At 40.4% G+C, this 20108-nt stretch overlaps 1 protein-coding gene across 2 annotated transcripts in view; it reads right to left on the bottom strand.

Annotated features, from left to right (window-relative positions):
- Positions 1 to 20108, bottom strand: part of MBOAT2 (membrane bound glycerophospholipid O-acyltransferase 2) — an 86695-nt gene that overhangs the window by 10597 nt on the left and 55990 nt on the right. For both annotated transcript variants that reach the window (XM_072332342.1, XM_072332343.1), the window contains 5 exons: positions 16818 to 16913; positions 13784 to 13839; positions 6543 to 6597; positions 5535 to 5718; positions 262 to 454 (listed from right to left, as the gene is read on the bottom strand). In XM_072332342.1, the coding sequence (XP_072188443.1) occupies positions 262 to 454; positions 5535 to 5718; positions 6543 to 6597; positions 13784 to 13839; positions 16818 to 16913 (584 nt within the window). The remainder of the gene's footprint in view (positions 1 to 261; positions 455 to 5534; positions 5719 to 6542; positions 6598 to 13783; positions 13840 to 16817; positions 16914 to 20108) is intronic.

The raw sequence follows: 20108 nt of genomic DNA, 5'->3' as shown, positions 1-20108 counted from the left end.
AACAATATCACTCTTCAAAAACCTTCACGTTTCGCATGGATTTGTTCAGTACTCTGTGACCTCATCCGCCACACTGTCACAACACTGCTCTTAGTGCTGTCATTGATAGGCTTTGTTTCACAGGAAAGAGACATCATTCAGTGCCTTGTAAGATTTACATCTATTAATGTTTTCATAAGGCCTCAAGAGGGCACTGTCTCTTTTTAATACATTTTGTGCAGCATCTCAAATGAAACTCAGAACTGTTTTATCCACACTTACCTAAAGTCCATGCAAAATAATACTTCGGTCTGGCAGCCATGAGAGACAAGTATAGGTAGAAAACCCTTACAGGCCACGATGCTGTAGCTCTGAAGTTCTCATCAATGTTGTATTCCACAGGCAATGTCTTTGTAATAGTCATGTGAAAGAGTAAGGACAGTCCACAGACTAAGAGCTTTTGTGCCACGGCTATCTGCAAAGTTTAAGATAAGAGACTTCGTAAGCTTCAGGTTTTGTTAGTCTTCTGCAAACAAAGGCAAGTTGTACAAGTTGTAGTTAGTCTTTCCTAAACAGGCATATATATATATATATATATATATATATATATATATATATATATATGTCACACTATTGAAAAGATTCCAGAAAGAGTAACTCAATCTTAGTTTATTTTTGAAGTATTTGGTACAATACAGATGTTTAGCTGCTGCCCAACTCAATACATCAGCTGCGTTCCATTATCACAATACCTAAGATCTAAAATGATAAAATGCTGAAATAATTTATGAATTTGTGGCCAAAATACCTCAGTTCTATAAAGTTTTGTTTTCCTAGCTAGAATGATGACAGGATAAGGAGTCAAATAACTTGCTCACCGCACTAAAGAGGGAGTTACTTTCAGGACACCAGGATTGTTAAGGTTCTGTTACAAGAGGCACCGAGCAATAATGCTGACATGCACTACTTCGAGTCAGGAGTCTCACTTGTATTCCAAGGGTGGTTACCAGTGTGGGCAAGTTCCTAAAGGAACGCACTAACCAAGCACCGAGATGAGAAGATTGCAGATTGTGTTTAACTGCTCCAACTCTCAAGTTTTCATCGTAAGCAAACTCAGTATTGAAATTCAAATATTACAGTCTTGATAGTTCCATGATGCTAAACTTGGCAAGAAAATAATCAACGTAGCTACTTTTCTTTGAAGCATCAAACAAAAAGATACTCACAATCCTGCTGCTGCCCATCCTGCTTCTAGTACTTAAAGTCCTACTTCAATCAGCATCGCTACACATACCCAGCTCCGAAACAGTTATTCTGTCCCATAATGCAGCACTAAGTGTCCAAATGAACACAGGGATTTCTGCGAGACGCACCGTACCACAGTCTCACTGATGGGAGGTAACACAGTGAATACTGTTCTCCCTTTTGTCCGCTGCCACTACTTGCCCATCTTTACGCATATACTGTATTATCAAACCAAAATACTTTGGTACCTCTCTGCAGGTTTTCAATTAAATCATGAAGGTGAAAGCCCTTCTCTGAAGGAACAGCAGCAGGTTCTCAATGACATTCATCTTAAGAAAGAACAGTGAGCTCATACAGTATCATCATCATAGTATCATAGTATTGTGCGAGTTGGAAGGGACCTTAGAGATCATTGTTGAAAAACAAACTCTGAGGTTTTCAATCGGTAGTTGCAGAACTCCTCTGTACCACAGGAGGATGGCGTTTGTATTTATTTAAATGATGTATTTCTATGATTTTATGTTTATTTATAATTTTTTAGCAGCAACATTAGGATAATAACTATGGTTAACATGGTATATTAATGGGTTTTTTGTTGTTGTTGTTGTTTCTGTTTTTGTTTTTTAACCAATACTACTTCACTCTACAATTGCAAATCCCAGAACTCCAACCAAGCCTGCTGACCCCATTCCCAGGCATGGGCAGGCATACTGAGGTCCTCAGCAAACAACACTTGACATCATCTCCTACAAGGACTGGGAGCTGCAGTTCCAGGCCTGCTTTAAGCAGAGCTTCTGAAGGACAACACAAATAAAGGCTGCAATACAACAAAGCAGTCCTGCCTTTTCTCCTCACCTTGGCTACACGTTTTTGCTCTTTTCCTCCCGCTGGGTCAGATTAGAGAAGCAAATGAGGAGAAATACCAGCTGCCTTGTTTTGTTTTTACTTATTTCCTTTTGACAAACTGGCATTGGATGGGCAGATCACTGTGCCATGGAACGCTCACCAGCATTCTGTGACAGGTACACAACTCAGAAGCCACAGCCACAAGTTGATGCTTGGCTTGGACTCAACAGATCATAGTATCATAGTATCATAGTATCGTGCGAGTTGGAAGGGACCTTAGAGATCATCGAGTCCAACTCCCGGGATTCGAGCCCTCTAGTGTAGCAGATCATTACATTCTAGCCTTAGGCTTGGCTTGCTTAGAGCACTCAGATTGTGAATAATCTTACACTCAAACAGAAATCCACACCTGACACCACAGTCAGTTCAGTCGCCATTTGGTTATCCAAAGCACACACAGGGTCCCACATTCACAGGAGGACTGGGCAGTTTTTGCAGGATGAAAAGCTAATTCTAAGAAGTCTGAAACGTTGGTTCGTTCACTCTCAGTGCATCAAGTTGAAAAGTGAAACTCACTTATTGTGGAATAACTCAAAAACTACAGTCCAAGGTAATGGTTCTGCTACTAAAACACAACAACAGAAGCTGTAGGATGGGTCTCTTCCACCTCACATAAAGTAGAATATACAATTTATTTTTCACCAAGAAGGAAGAAGGGCCTGGCTCATTTAGCTCTGACGAATAAAAACTGAGCATACTGTATAAAAACATGAAATATGGATAGTATTGTGAAGGGAAAAAAGCGTATTTAAGCTAGGAAAATGTGCCAGGGCAAAAACAAATGTGCATAAATTAGATGGGAATGCAAGTAGGTTGAAAGCTGGATTCCTAACCAGTGAAAGGAGTTCAGAAACAGCTTTCTAACTGAAGCAAGAAACGCTGAGCTGGCATGGAGGTGTCACTGTATGAACAAGCATTCTGTATATGAATACGTACAAAAAGTATAAAAGGCGCTTTAAGGCCTTATTTGAATAGTTTTTTTTCCTTCCTGGCTGACAAACACTAAGGATCTCAGTGTAATACTGAACTACATTAAAGCGCATCTTCTTGTGAAGGCCAGCACCTCAGATAAACATTACACGTAATTAACCAAGAACTTTTTTAATTTATAGGAAGAGTCTGTAGGATATGCAAGAAAGTGGATATCTGCTGACAGGCATCTTGTATGGTAAGGGTAGCCATAATAAAAAAGAAACTTACAAAGACAGATATTAATTTCTGAGAGTTGACACCACTTTGAGCACCAACAACTGATAGCTTGCAAAAAGGCACAATAGGAGGGACGTAAGAAATGAGTTTTAATATGCTGATTCGATTCATTTAACATGCAATGAACACAGCAATACTAAACCAAGTTAATATCATGCAGTCAACACACAGGAGAGGGGAGGAGGCCGGCATGAACTACTTCTGTTATATAAATTACATTTAACCAGAGGCTTATTGTAAACTCAGCTGAAGGATTTGTTCTTCACTTAGTACACTGACATTTGCCAATCCCCATTACACTTCATTTTCTGGGTTACCTAACAATTTACACTGAGATTAAAGGTAATGTGAGAATCTAGGCACAAATTTAAGCTATTAAGATGAAGTTAATGGGACTTAAACGTTCTTCTAGAACAAAACAATGAACTGTTTAATTGATGCAGCAAATGCAGTGAAGAAACTGTATCATCCACATTTCTCCAAAAGCACATAACGCTCTTCTGGTGTTATAAAATGCAGCCAGATCTCTCTAACGCCCATTGGGAGATAAAGTAGCAACAGCAGTCAACTTCTCTTTGATTTTTTGATGTTGAAATCTAAAGCACTCTGAAAGCAATACATTTTAAAGGAAACCGCTTACCTGAAAGAAGAATCTGTTATAGTTTTACATTGATTTGTATTGACTTTATTTGGGTCACTAGAAAGATTATGTGGTAAAAAGCTATGAAGCCCTACTAGGCAACCAGCAGATGCATGTTCAGAAGTCCCGATAGCAGCAGATTGGGTTAGGTCCATTTATTTGTAGTAACTTCATGATATTTCTCTCCAGAAATAGCAGTTTAGTACATGAGATAAAAGGTTCTTTAAAAGCCAGGAGTATGCAACCTAGCCCATACAACACATAAGTGCAGGCTATGGACAGACTAGAAAGTGCCAATCTATGCAAGCAAGTCTCATTTGTCCTTCTCCCTTCTTGACGACTTCCTCAACAGCACACTTGCATGAGCTTGCCAACATGCAGAGCAGGTTACAGTATTATCATTCTCCAGCCACTTGCTTATATTTCTGTGGTGCAACTTACAACAACCACATAAGACCAGTAGAACAGGATGTGCAAAATGTCCATACCCACATTCAAAGAATAGAAGTGGCTGGAGATGACAACTGATTGAGAAGCACTCATATGTTCTATTCGCTAGGGGATGGAATCCTCCAGCTAGCAGGATGTGACGAGCAGCTGTGGGAATGCCTTCATCTGCTCTAGCAACTGCTAGCAGTCTCAAAGACAAGCAGAAAACAAGCAATTGTTCCTGTTGAAAGCTGTAAATGTGAAGTCCTCCAGTTGACTCCATAGTAATTCTGTTTTTAATACGTAGTATTAATTATCTCAGACACAAATGTAATAGATACCCTCCTATTTAAGAACATATGAAGAGAATGATAGTATTCAGTACCTTCAACTCTTTGGATTAAATTACAAAAGGAACAAGCTCTGGTAGCTTTTAATTCAGACCATACAATCTCTTCAGTAAGGTTGGATCAACTGGACTTCCTTCTGCACATACGTGTTCTCTTTTCCAACAAAAGAACAAAAAGAAATGCACTGTATGGATGACTAGCCATGCAGCTATCACTAGTAGATGCTTGACTGCATCTTCAGATCAAAGAAAAAAAACAAAATTGAGCTTTAGAACCTCCCTACACAAATAAAAGCAGGAAAAAATTGTTTCCATGAGTGTATTTCAACTTAACGCATATGAATGTTTGCTGCTTGCTGCATGCAGACATTAGAGAACAATAGAGGCTGAGACCTTTCATAAAACTTTGCTGGAATTGTTAAGTCTCATCCACTTTCAAAAGACAAGACACACGGTTTGCCTTCACTGTACACAGCGTACGCCTTGAGGAAAACATGCATTAACTGCTTCATCTAAAGACGGCTTTTTACCATATAAACTTGTTAGGAAGCACCAGTTTCATTTGCTTTTGTCCACAAGATCCAGACTGGAAACCACAGAGAAAGCCTAGCTTAAAAAACAAGTAGTAAACTTTCCGAACAGAGAACTGTACTGTTGACGAATGAACTCCAGATACAGCTCAGCATTTATGCCTGTAAATGAACAGTGCAAACCAAGCTTTTCATGCAATGATTACATCAGCATCGGCACTGCAAGAGTCAGAGTCATACATCTTACATTTGGAGAAGGATCCGTTTGTTCATATTTTGTATCTTCCTTCCCATTTGCTTCAGACTGTTGCAGTTGGTATGATCTGCCTTCAATGAAAGTAATATAGTCTTTGTAAGAGCATAACGGGCCTGCCAGGATACCCATGAAATTACAGTTGTAACTTAAATATTCCAGTAGACTTGGCATGCGTCTGTAATTCAAAGACAAGCAGCTTGTGAGATGGAATGTGTAGTTCCACAGAATTTCCACAGCAGGAGAAGTCATACTGCATGTCATTGCTTACTCTAATTGCAGTCAAAACCAAATGCAGAAAAGCAGTTTGTGTATATTCTGTAATCACAACTTAAAACACTCTAAACACAGCATCGCTTTCCAATCCAAACTGAGCACTGTCAGAATGATGTCTTTAACTCTCGTGACTTCCTCCTCGACCTGAAGAGGTGTTTGACTGCAGCTGAGCCTGGGGAAGAAGGCGGAAGGGTGTTTCCCTAAAGTGTTTGTTCAATTGTTTGTGTTTTCTTTTTATCCTCATTAGCTGAGTCAGTAAACAATGGTTTGTGTTAACTGGCAATAACCTAAATTAAGGAAAATGTCTCAAGTCAAGACTGTTTAGCCCAGGACAATATATTATTAGCAAGTCTCCTGAATAAAGAAAGGAAAAAAGGTAAGTTTAGTGCTGAAAACCAGAAATAAGACAAGTATTTTCCTTTGCCAACTACTTTATATGTGTACTAAATGTTAACTAGTCTCCTGTCTGGATGTAATTTGCATTTGACGCATAGAACTTACTTTTTACACTTAAGAAAAACATTCCGTTTGAAGTGACATTTGCAGGAGAATAGATGCGTGTAATCAAGTTACAAACATCAAATGCATGGACCTCTTTTGGCCAAGTTTGTAAACGTTCGATCTTGAACAGGAGCTGCAGCATTTCCGCACAGCGTTAATAAAGCACACAAACCATCAGCTTCTTCCTGCCACCAAACCTAGACTCTCAGGTCACTGAACGCCTACCTTACAGCCAAGCACCTCTGTGACGGTGTCAAATCTTCATTTTTTCGAAACATACCTAGAAAAGAGCACAGAGAAAAGGGAAACTAAAGCTTAAACAACACGTATTACAATCGTACTGGCTTTAATCAGTAGAGTAACCCTCATGCTGCAGTATCATCTTCTTCTTTATGTCCTCAAGTAACTTCAGCGGTATTATGTCACATAATATTTTCATTGGAGTTGGATCAATCATTTCTTACTGTTGACAAAATTACCAACTTACATATCCTCAGTTATATCCAACAGTGCCCAAGCCTGAAACCACATGGATTTCAGGAGAGCATTAAGAAGGCATGTAATAAGTGGTGAAAAATACAGTTCCCTTACATTTCCTCAGATTTCGAAGTCTGCAGGTTTCAGAACCTTTTACTCCCAGTCTGGGAAGTTAGAATCCAAGCCCCATTAACACAGCAGTAACCCAGGGTCATACATCTCTGATATGTAATATGAACGCAGCTTAAGACAGATTTATGCTACTCAAAACCCAGTGCAGACCTTTAAAAAGAAGTACCTCCATGCTGCAAGTAAGGGCTATAAACAAGGTCCAGTGAAGTAGGCACAACAGGCAAGAGTCGCTGCCCAGAACCCAGAGCCCTGCCAGCAGGCAGGGACAGGGCAAGGCTACATTCAGCAGCCTCTGCTGTTCACATCAGCAAGTTTCCTTAGTGAATGCAAGCATTCACTTACTTTATAAAACATAGCTTCCTAAGGGAAATTAAGCTTATGGAATCCCACTTCAATTATATCCCCTCCTAGCAGTTCCTAAACGCAAAAGCCAATTGCCATCCAAGTTTAATAAAAGTGTAGAGGTAACACAGATATGAAATCACAATGCACTGTATAAAAATATAACAAACTATATAACAACATACTATATAAAAGGAAAGGATCCTTCTTCGCTCACAGAAAGATTGCCTTCAAAGTCTGCCCCTTGGTGCCATTAAATCCATGGAAATGAGCCCTTAGATCTGATCTAAGCATAAGGAAGTTTCAAATGGAGTCTGCTTTCTAGTTAGATATCAAAATCAGTCAAGTTTGACGAATTAAAAAATAATAATAAAGATGGGGGAAATGGTATCAAACCTCACTTAATTCTATGACTCATGGAAATACTTCTTATCTGAAGGGAAGATAGCCCTGTTGTCTTCATTTGATTCCAGGAACTATGACATACAGACACTTTGGTCTTCAAAACTGCATTCATCTTTCAAGCTGAGATAGATACAGAAAATGGGTATCTCCTACAGCCTGAAAAAATACCTTCTTTATCCCTGATCTCCACAGTGGAAAGTCACCCTCCTTCATTCAGATCCAAGGAAAGAAACTGAAGGACAAAGCATGGCTCTTGCCTTCATGCAGGCATTTGCTCTTCCCTACCATTACGCTGTCCCATCTTCTCAGTACTACAGCAGAAGTTTCTTGGAAAAACCATCAAGCCCAACCTTATCTAAAACAAGATAAATGTGTTCAATGCTTTTGAGGCAGTGTATTTGCCCATGGGGACAGAGGCCCCAGATCATAGCTGTTCCCTACCTGCTAGACGCTGGAGATAAAGAAACCTCATTTCATCAGTATGCCACTGGTAGGGAATTTATGAATTCTTCTAACTTTCCTCTAGGGATTATGAGCAATGTTTTCTCCTGTTCTAAAGCAGCACTTCTGCAGGGGTTGCATCTTCTACTTGCTACCAAATCACACAGTGGGGATTCGAGAAAATGGGTTTTATCGAACATCTGTTAGAGAGGTGAAATTATCTGGCCATTCAGCAACTATAACTCAGTTTTCTCATCTGTAAAGTAAGAAATAAGACTGCGTTCCTTCTGTGTACAAGAATTTCATAGATCGCCACTAACAAAAATTATCTCCATTGATCTAGATCACGAGGAAGTTGCATCTGTTCATTCCTCCTCAGGAGATCACCATAAAGGTAAATCATCTTCTTTGGGTATACCAATATCCTCCCCTACAGGCTTGATTATGGCTACTACCAGGCTTTCTCACTACAACAATATTTATCATTGTATCTCGGTATTAACCCAGCTTAGTAGTTAATCTGCTCAAATATATCCACTTTTACATTTGCATGAAAAAACTTGCTATGAAGTAACTCATCTATAATGCTTAAATATGATGTTACATTAACTAATAATACTTAAACATGAAGATGGTATCACAAGCCCTGTTGAAACCACAGCAAGATTTACTTTGCTTCAGAAATGGATCACCTGAGATTAAATGCACGCTGTTACTGAAATATTGGAAGGCCTGAAGAAGACGCAGACATTCCACAACAGCTGTAGGTGTTACCAGCACACTGGTAGCAAACAGACACAGGTGTCAACTAAGTTAAATAGCAGAGAAATCACACACACACACACACACACAAAGGCAAGAAAAATCAGAAATGCTGATATCCTCAAACATAGGCCCCAGACAACACAAGTCGAGTTGAGAAATACAGTGTAATTCCTTAAGACATTAATGGCATGTAGAGTAATTAGAGTGACTTGGTAACAGCTACGATAGCTATGTTGTCACTAACACAAGAGGGAGCACTGGAAAAAAAAGATTGTATAAAAAAGAGACCAAGTGACAATTGACAGAGAGAAACTCCAAGACTTGAGAAGGAAGCGCTGCAATTCAAACTAACCAACCAAAACAACAAACCAAACCATCCCACCACACAAATTCCTGCTGAATACGGGAAGTATTTGCCTTTGAGAAAAGGAGATGGCCGAGCGTCAAGTTAACTGAAAACAAAGATGGAATGTTTGCATCAATCTAAACGTAAAACATCCCCCTCTACTTTCAGCAGCATTATGTTTCCTGAGCACAGCTAATAAAGCCAGGTACTGCTATGGGGGCGGGATTGCTCATTAGTTGAGAATCAACATGAAATTTGCCTTTTTTTCTTTCAAATTACTTTGCTTAACAACCATCCCAAGTGCACAACTGCTTTGACTCTAAGAAGGTGGTAGAAAAAGATAATTAAGACCATTGCAACTAACATAGTAACATATAAGTTACTTTTCTTTTTCCTTATCTCTTTTTTCTGTGTGTTTCATCTACCCATTAAGATATCACCTCCTCGGGGACCACACAGGACAAAGAATATGCTTCCACAATTTTGAGAGGAAAATATGCTCTAATAGCCAATTGGTAAATCTTACAACACTACACAGCAGTACAACAGCAATATGAGGAGAAACAGCATCAAACAATCCCTCTATTGTCCTCATATGCGGCTGCTGGAGCAAAATAAATGAGGGGAGACTCAAAATACTTCTGTAAGACCAGCACATAACTGTATTTCCTGATGCATGATTGAAAAAGAAAAGGCAGATCTTAAAAACATCCAAACAAAATTAAACGTTGCATATTCAGTGTACTCTGTCTCCTTTTAGCTCTCACAGTAAATGCGGTGCCGTAACAGATCAGTATCAGCGTCTGCTCTATTGCTTTTAAAAATGGAGGGCGCCAGATCCATCAGGACATAATAATTAGAGAGAAGCAAGCTGTGTTCCTGGAACAGCGCATTTAAGCATTAGCAACTACAGAGTTGAAAACCAAAGCATGAGTGATAGCAGAAGGGTGTCTAAAGGAACAGGAACGTGTATTTTCCAGTGGTCATAAAGCATGTGAGAGATGTGCCTCTAGGAACCAAGAAGCTGACAGAAGAGTGTTATGGTGCTGGTTTCTTACCTGTGTTTAGCCAGGTTTCTGGATAAATGCAATATGGAGGACATTTGGAAGAACTACATCTGTTTTTTTAATCTTTAGTTTAAGTTCGAGAAATGAGGTTGGAAGAAGCCATGAATGTTTGCCTATTTAAATAGCAAATATGGAGCCTAATATTCCCTGATTTTGGTGACTGAATCTCTTGGTGCTTTAAAAATAAATATGTTGTGAGCTCCAGAACTTCCTTGGGTTACGAATATAAACATTTGAAGAGACTCTTTGTTTAAGATTCATTAAGCACTGGAGTTAAAAACAAGCTGTCAAAGCACGTACAGATTAGTGAGATTAGATGTTGATACGGGTCCTTCCTTCCTGTAAAGATCTCCCAGCTCCTGCAGAACTGCAGAAAAATGAGTGATGCTCATCTGTGGTTATGTGGGTTGTGAGCAAAACAGGGGGAGCTCTGTGTGTGTGATGGCATCCTCCAGCCCAAGCTGGCCTTTCATTGTTAGGCTGGGACTAAGACTGGGTCCTGCTGCACTGTAGCTCCTCTGAAGAGGAGTTTGGAAAGCAAGGGGGTCCCCTCAGTACCTCATGACTCAATGAAAAGGGCTTCCGGATGATGTCCTCTGATCCTGCCCTCTATTCAGAGAACAACCAAGCGTACCTTGCCATCAGAGCCTGTTAAACAGCTGTCTTATTTTCACTAACCTTTGTTAAACCATCTATCAAAAACATATATTGTTGCCATTGCAAGATAGAGGAATTAAGCAGTGATGGTATCTTAATCCTTTGCTCAACTTTTTGCACCTTGTAATTGCAAAAGCTTCTCTATCTGACAGCATCTTCTAGCTGGAAAATTCTCGTGCAAGTAAAATTCTTCATTTCCAGCCTTCCTAAACTAACTGCAGACGATCAGCCTGCTTCTGGAATACCTGCAATGCACCTTTCCTTCTCAAAAACATGCTGGTTTAAATTCAATGAAAAAGGTACTTCGGATAGAAATTGAAGTACAAAAAGTTTGGTTTTTTATCCCCTTAACTCTATCAGCAGCCTCACATTACACAAATAAACCCATATCTTTCCATAAAGAATGGATATGGACAGCAGTCTCTGAGCCGCGCAAAAACTTTTCTGCCTATAAAATATGTGTGATGGTCAGCAAGAAATACAAAATATAACATACCTGGAAGAAGCCAAGAATTAAGCTTAACTTCAAAACAAAAAGACACAGACAAAATGTATTTCAGTGTAAATGTGTGACCCGTGCAACCTTCTGGAAAGCTAACATTACAAAGCAAACCTAAATGATTCCTATACAGCTTGAATTGAATTCTCCTGTTGTAAAGTCCACAGTAAGTGCACAGAGTTGTAACAGTTCCAGAACTATTTATTTACAGAAGTACTGCTGTTCAATTTGGGATCAAGGATATTCACTAAGAGCAGACAGACTCTTTATTATGCGCTGTGAGTGAGTGCCCTTACACCCAATTCCTTCCAGGATCTTCCAATGTAATACTGAAACCAGCTGAACACAGTGAATAGGCTGCCAGGAAAAGATCAAGTGCAGACTTGCCTTTACTACAAAACCAACCCAACCACAGCCAGAGCCTTGAAATTTACTGAGACCTTCCAATGCAGCAACACCTCTGATTTTTCATTTTCATTACCTTTCCTTAGATGTACTGGTAGAAATCAAGGACAGGAGAAAGAAAAAACAAAAACACAGAAAGTAATTGGTGATGAGTATAGCCAAGCTGAGGTGGCTAAAGACTCAGAGTGCCATTAATTGACCTGTACAGTGATTTCCAACATTACCTTCTCCTTAAGCTGTACATCTCTTAAAATATTTTCTAGTGGAAGCAAGGATCTTTGTATAGTGAACAAAAGCCCATTGGCAGCAGGCTTCTTTTCATTGTTTCCTCTTGACAGATCGCTTGCAGGCTGTCTATGCTTAAAAAATCATTGATTTAATACAACCTCAGTCTCCCTTGTACATTTGTTTTTAACCGTCTCCTGAGATGAGACTCAAAGATGCTCCTGAATTTACACCGGCCTCATCATGCTGCCACTGTGCTTTTAGCAGCTGTGGTCATCTGACTCAAGAACTCTGATAACAGCAAATGTAACCAGAGAGAGCTTTCCACCGTATCCCCACAAGCTGACAGAGACTCTAGAGGATCAATGATGTGGTGTCAGTAGGGAAATAAATTTAATGATAGTCAGAATTTAACTTTTCTCAAACAAATTCAGACCTAAAATAATCTGGACTTGCTAGGAAAATGCAGATAGTCTGTATTAATTTAAGGGCACCTCAATACAGAAAGAATGAGATGCTGGAGCAGGTCCAAAGAAGGGCAACAAGGCCTGTGAAGGGCTGGGAGAATATGCCCTACAAGGAGACACTAAAGGAACTGGGGCTGTTTAGCCTGGGGAAAAGAAGGCTGAGGGGAAACCTTATTGCACTTTTCCAGTATCTAAAAGGTGCTTACAGTGAGAGCAGGGCTGGTCTCTTCTCACTGGTGACAGGACGAGGGGAAATGGCCTCAAGTTGTGCCAGGGTAAGTTTAGGTTGGTTATCAGGAAACACTTTACAGAAAGGGTAGTTAAGCACTGGAATAGGTTCCCCAGAGAGGTGGCTGAGTCCTCATCCCTTAGTGTATTTAACAACCCTTTGGATGTGGTGCTCAGGGATGTGATTCAGCAGCAGGTTGTTAGTTAGGGTAGTATGTTTGGGTTGTGGTTGGACTCGATGATCTTGAAGGTCCTTTCCAACCTGAGCGATTCTGTGATTCTATGATTCGAAGTAAATAAAAACAATCTCGTGCAGTTCACAGTTAAAGTTAATAGAGCTGACTAAATAAACATTTGTTTCAAGACCACCAGAAACACCTCCCATGCTTGTCCCATAACACAGCTCCAACACTTGGGCGTGATTTCAGCAAACCTGGAATAGCTCGTTCCTTTGGCAAAATAATAGTTAGGAGGAAGCAGTTAACTTTGATAACAGAAGGATTACTTCTTCAGAATAAGGCGTTTCCTCTGATCTGCATATTCTGTACTCTCACTGATTACAGCTTGCAAAACTAATACTTCTAGATATGTTTTCTCTGAAGCTTGACATCAGCTAGACATATCTGGTGTTGTTCATCCCTTTTCATTCATTCAAGAATTCACAGAAGAAGTGTTTCCCAGGCTTTTCATATCTGTGAACGTTACAGCCTGCGGGCTTCTCTAGGCTTACCAGAACACAAACAATTAACAGCACTAAAGCCTGTACACACATAGGATTTATGTTGTTTAAAACAACAGGTGTTCAGCAACCAAGATCACAATGTGCTGCTACCACCAAGCTCTCAACCTCTGGATTTGGAAATCATTTGGGTAATGCTCCGAATCTGTACCCCAGCACAAGAATGTCAATTGCTTTCAGTAAAAAAGAAAAATAATTAAAAAATAAAGTTAAAAAAAAAAGGGGGAGGGGACGTGGGGGTGGAATTTAAGACAGAGTAAAGAAATCTTACCATCGTGGATCTCGAATGCCAAACTAGTGATCTTCTGTGTAATTATCATCATTGGGCTGTTAGAGGAAGGAAGAACAAACAGTTTAGGGGAAAAAAACACCATATTTTCTTTGACATATAAATATCAAGGAAAACGTGATACTAATAGCCAGGTTAATGACTCTCTAGTGGAAGACTTCCAATGCTAGGTATGTTTTTGGAGCTCAAAACAATACACTGTTTTCAAGCTATGAAAATAATATACTCCTTAGATATAGTGCTTGATAAACCATGCCTTTTATTGCTGCATTAGGTCCCACAAACACAGCCAGTATTCCACATTTACTTTCTGATAGCATTGTTTATTTTCTCCTCTTTCAGAGGGAAGAGTAAGGAAAAAAAAGAGCAACTATATCCATTAAGAATTACAGCAGCAGTAAACCAAGGGCAATAAGGATTCCAAAGTTGAACAGCAGCATTACTTATTTAGATACCCAGAGCATTTTCACTATTTCTACTAAGAGCTGGTTCTATGCTTAATTTTTCCATCTACAATTATTATGTGCTTCAAGTAAACGTAAGTGATAAAACTGAAACCTAGCATAATTATGCTGTCTCCAATGGAGTTCAGTTCGTGTTGAATTTCCTACACCTTACTGGATCTTAAACTGTCCAGGAGAGATTCTTCACTGGGTAAGTAACTCAGCTTTAACTGCATGGGAAAACAGAAAAGCTTACTAAGAAATGGCTCCATCTCCACTGTCCCAAAGCTTTCAGCTGATGTAAATCCCTGTACTTCTAGCCCCCAACAGGGGTAGGGAAGACAAAAGCATAACAGGAGTGTAACCAGAATTCAGAAACCAGTTCTTAAAAATATCTTGTTTTCCTAGTAGTGTGTGAGCTGGAGACACAATAACAAAAACAAACAGAGAAAAATGATCACCCCGTAGCCATCAAGTCCTCCTTGATGAAAATACTGACAAGTATTTTCCCAGCTGATTCAACCTGCCAAATGGTGTTTTTTTAGGTTTCAGGTTATTTCAAAGCACGATATATTTTTGGTTCTCAAATGCAATCAGGGAAAAAGCATCCCCCTGTATTGCCGGTGCCCAACAAAATCCTGTTACCAAGGCTGGAGTGACAGGGGAGGATCAACAAGGAAAAAAACTAAATGAGAATGGACACTGTGGAATATCTCTCCAATCTCTTTTCAGCATCTGAGCTGAAGACTGGCGTGGTACTGTCACAGAACTCTATCTGATTCTGAACAGAACAGGTTTTCCTTCTGTAAATGAACATGTGAATGTATGGATCCTGTCTGGTCAAGGGATGGAGCCCAGGAGAAGCTCAGACAGACCTTACAGTAATTCTGGCTGACACGTGTCATTGTTATTATAGCAGATACTGATCTTTTTTCTTTCTGAAATGGCTCTTCCAGTACCTTCAGAGATGTGGCTGAGGAGCAACAATCTAGAGACTAAAAGAGGAAGAGCCCTTTCTGGAACAGTGTGGCACCATATCAGTTTTCATTTCCCTTGTAGGTACTGGCAGAAGGGCAAGGAAGCTGTGGAAGGCTTGCAGGCAGCTGGGGTCTGTTAGTACTGAAGCCAGAATCACAACGGCACCTCCAGCTCGAGGTCAGATTTCATTGGCAGATTCTCTGGGCTTGGACACTTCAGATGGGCAAGATGGGTTATGAGAAATATCTAAATTCTATATGAAGTTGTGCCAGCTTCTTTGGTACCAAGAAAGAACTGCTGGTGCTGGGATTCACCAGCTGGTTACGGTATCTTTGTTAATTTTGAGTTCAACCTCTTTCTCTGGAAGTAGAGAAAACTGAGAGAAAGAAAATAGCCTCTTTCAGCTCGAATTGCAGCATGCAGTTCTCCTGTTTTGGAAACAACTCCTGTCTCAGGTCTCAAGGGAGCAGATGCAGTTTATGCCAGAGATTTAATACAATACGCATACACCAAGCTCCCAACATGAAAGGGTAGTTTGAACAGAGCAGCTCTATCCAGAGCAGAGACCATGAATCTCTGGACACGTTTAGACCTGGCAGAAATCGGAGCTAACATCAAAGACAGCTGCTATCAGAGCAATACAGTCACATTTGAGCAATGGTGTGCTCAGGCTACTATTAATAGTTTTAGATCAGTAACAGGGAAATACAATTACACTGCTTCCCGAGTGAGCTCAGAGCTTTGGCTGATGTAAGGCTGTACAGTTTGGCCCTTAAGTGATCTGTAAAGGACAGCATTTGGATCACGATTCCACTATTAATGGTGAAATTCAGTTCAACATCTGTAAATCTAGCTTTGTGCAACTGTAGGCATATATCTTTGTTACAGTCTCTCATTATAATCAGCAGAGATCTAGACAAGACAGTCAGGGGCAAGTGATCCAGTTCACATCAAGGTAGACACTCAGTGGTGGGTCAGCTGAAATGCCCTCCAGGCTCTGCTGTCTGCATTGGTTAGATCTCCTCTGATGAGAACAAGAAGGATGAACTTAACCATAAAAGCTAAAGGCTTCAGCCTACAAGGTAGTTTTGGGGCTCTTACCAATGAATACTGAGAAGTGATGAGGCAAACACAGCCCTGCTACACAGTACAGTAATACTGAACTACAAACACCACTGCCATTCCCACTATTCCTGAGAGGCATTTAATGTTTTCATTGTTGCTGTTTTTAAACAGACTTGCACACATGTATGGCTCCAACCAAATATACATTAAGGTCCTCATATGAAATGAGAACAGACACAGGCATAGCTTTCCAGTTTTAAGGGTGGTGTGACTACTTAAACACATAGGTGCCTCTCTCCTTGGCCTTTCCTTTCTGGAACACCTAACATAAAACCCAAAAGAGCGAAATCCCTCAAACCATTCAGATTGAACTCCCAGTGTGGCATCAGATTACAGACATATACATGTGTGTGTAAGATACAGTTCAGGATTCATCGTATTGCCATGGGTGGTAAAGGGAAAAATAAACAAAAAAAGGTGCAGCATCACATAGGAAGGTAAAACGGAGAGACTTTTTTTTTTCTCCTTACCCAGAAAAATCAGCAGAATACTGTCCATAATCAAAGATATAGACTCTAGTAATTTGGCACACAGTGAGGTATCCCAAAGCAAAAACAAAGCAATACCTGAAAGGGGGAAAAAACAAAAGGCGTTTTAATTAAAAACATTCCTCCACTGAGTCAGCAATCTTCAATTAGATTTTAATTCTCAGTAATTTCAAGTGGGTACTGCATCATTTGCACATGTAAATACACCTTCATCCTGACTTTTTCTCTAATATTTATTGTCCAGAACCATGAACCACAAACTTCACTGCTTCTGGAAAAAGACTATTAATTTTCAAATATACCCATTAAAACATATCTGATTGAAAAGGGAACCGTATGAGTTTACACCTCCTGTTAAAGCTGATCCTTGCAAATAGAACAAATACACACAAAGGCAACTTTTCCAAGCATTCAAAATTTAATTTCACGTATCATTTTAAGGTCAGGGGTTTTTTTTCCTCCTATTATCAAGATGTAAAATGGTGACTAGTTCCACACAGATCGCAAAGCATTCGTGATAATAACATCAAGCACACTAGACTGATGTTCAGGCCCTATGAGCAGACTATGATACAAAGTTGGGAGGTGGTGTCCATCTGCCTGAGGGAAGGGAGGTCCTTCAGAGGGATCTGTACAGGCTGAATCGTTGGGCTGAGGTGAATGGGATGAGGTTCAACAAGGCCAAGTGCCTGCCACAATAACCCCATGCAGCGCTATAGGCTTGGGGTCGAGTGGCTGGATGACTGTGAAGAGGAAAGGGACCTGCAGGTGTTGGTTGATGCTGGGCTGAACATGAGCCGACTGTGTGCCCAGGTGGCCAAGAAGTCCAACAGCATCCTGGCCTGTATAAGAAATAGTGTGGCCAGCAGGAGCAGAGAGGTGATCATCCCCCTGTACTCAGCTCTGGTGAGGCTGCACCTCGAGCACTGTGTTCAGTTTTGGGCTCCTCACTACAAGAAAGACATTGAGGCCCTGGAACGTGTCCAGAGAAGGGCAACAAAACTGGTGAGGGGTCTGGAGCACAAGTCTTATGAGGAACAGCTCAGGGAGCTGGGTTTGTTTAGCCTGGAAAAGAGGAGGCTCAGGGGAGACCGCATTGCACTTTACAACTTCCTGAAGGGAGGTTGTGATGAGGAGGAGCTTGGCCTCTTCTGCCAGGCAACAAACAGGACCTGAGGAAATGGCCACAGGTTGTACCATAAGGGAAAACTTTTCCTTTCAGAGAGTGGTCAGGCACTGGAATGGCTGCCCAGGGAGGTGGTGAAGTCGCCATCCCTGGCAGTGTTCAAAAGGCATCTGGATGAGGAACTACGAGATCTGGTTTAGTGGCTTGTGGTAGCAACGATGATGGGAGGACAGTTGGAGTAGATGGTCTTGCAGATCCTTTCCAACCTTGTGATTCTATGATTCTATGATCCTATGCTGTACAATCAAAATCCAATTAAAATGAAAATTTTCAGGTATCAAGTGGAAAATCAGAACTAGGAATGTATTAAAGTGACACAGTGAGGGGCACTCCAAGAAGAATTTGGGACACACTTTTCCTTTCTTTCTCAAACTAATACTTTAGTGCAGAGGTGCTTACATAATGAAGTCTGAAGTCTTAGAAATTATTCTTCAAGCTGAAAGTGATACCTGCTTTTGTCATAGAGAACATTTGCAGGTTAACCCTTAAGAATTGTGCTGGATTTAAACCACAACATGTTTTAAGACATCCAGCTTTCAGGACAGAGAACCATTTCTGAACCATGCATCAGTACCTGTGTAAATCCATGTTTGCCTTCTTTAGGTTGCCTACTTTAGAGATAGTATTTTCTGTTTCAATCCTTTTTAATAATCCAGAAACAATGTCGTACTGGGTGGCTAAATGGCACAAAAATGTGTATAATAGGAACGCAACAAAATTAAACAATAATTGACTCCTAATACTACTGAATTATTTCAGCAAGGAAAATCTTTGACACGGTTAAGAGGTTGACCACAGAGCATGATACACTGCAGAACGAGTTAGGAAGTAACTTCTTGAGATATTGAAAGAAAAGCTGCTTCTTCTTCAGCAATTGCAGAGGTTTCACATGAATGTTGACCAGTTTGCCCACTCAGATGTAACTCCCAGCTATTTCATTCACTAAAATTCAATGTGATTTTCAGTGTCACCAGCCCTGTTTTTTTATGTTTATTTGTTTTTTAAGATTTACTGACTAAATAATCCCCAACAAAAATAGAATGGCTGGGTTGGAACCCAGCCGTAGATACAACACAAAGTAAATAAATGTAAATAAAACAAAAACAGTTTAAATATTGTTGTTTTCCCCGAGAAAACCTCATTTTATCCTCAGTGGCAACATGGTATTAGCAACAGTCTATTCACTGTATATTGCAGCAGGTCTAAAACAAACAGTATTTCACACATGATACCAACTGCAGCTTTCCTACCCCACAGCGCCCACCACTGCAGCAGGGATCACTTTGCTAGGACAAGGACCATGCCATACGTGGTTCTATGATTATGTGATTCTACGATATGCCAGTGGGGTAGGCACATCCCATCAGAAAAACGACAGTCACCAGTTTCTACCTCAGAACATTTTACTTTGCAACACTTCTACAGTAAGTTCTTACCAAAACATGAGGAGTTCCTTTTGCAGAAAAGCTATGCTGATCCTGAGGTTGAAAAATTACTAAATATCCTAAAAGAAGGAAAGCACTGAAAAATGATGGAATCTTCAGTTCTTTTTTATACAGTCATTATGATATATTCTTGTAGCACTACGTGAACGTGCAACTCAAAACTCCAGTCTCGCTGAAGAACTAGATTGCTTTTATACATATTTTAAAGCTAAAGAAGTTTGGGGTTTTCCCAGCAGCACTTCCTCAGTTACTCTCAATGAATAAAAAAGAGTATTTCATAAAAGCTGCACTCATTTTTAAAATGAATGTTAGCGATACTCAGTGTATCAGTGTACTCAGCTCCCTGACATGGGATGGCTGCTCCCCACCAGCTCAGGCTGTCCAGGGCCCACCCAACCCACCACCCAACCCACCACCCAACCCACCACCCAACCCAGCCTTGAGTGCCTGCAGGGATGGGGCACCCACAGCTCTCTGGGCAGCTGTGCCAAGGTCTCACCGCCCTCTGAGTGAAGGTGCTGAGACAGACTGAGGCAATGATGCTACCTGGTTATGGAACACTAAAACATACAAGACAGAGTTATGGCTGCTTGCAGTTGTCTATGGTATTGCTTAAGTGCCTTACAACTTCAATTACAAACT

The sequence above is a fragment of the Excalfactoria chinensis genome, chromosome 3 (assembly GCF_039878825.1).
Source record: "Excalfactoria chinensis isolate bCotChi1 chromosome 3, bCotChi1.hap2, whole genome shotgun sequence".
Classification (NCBI taxonomy): Eukaryota; Metazoa; Chordata; class Aves; order Galliformes; family Phasianidae; genus Excalfactoria; species Excalfactoria chinensis.
The sequence above is the reverse complement of the archived record's forward strand: the minus strand, read 5'-3'. Positions and strand labels throughout refer to the sequence as shown.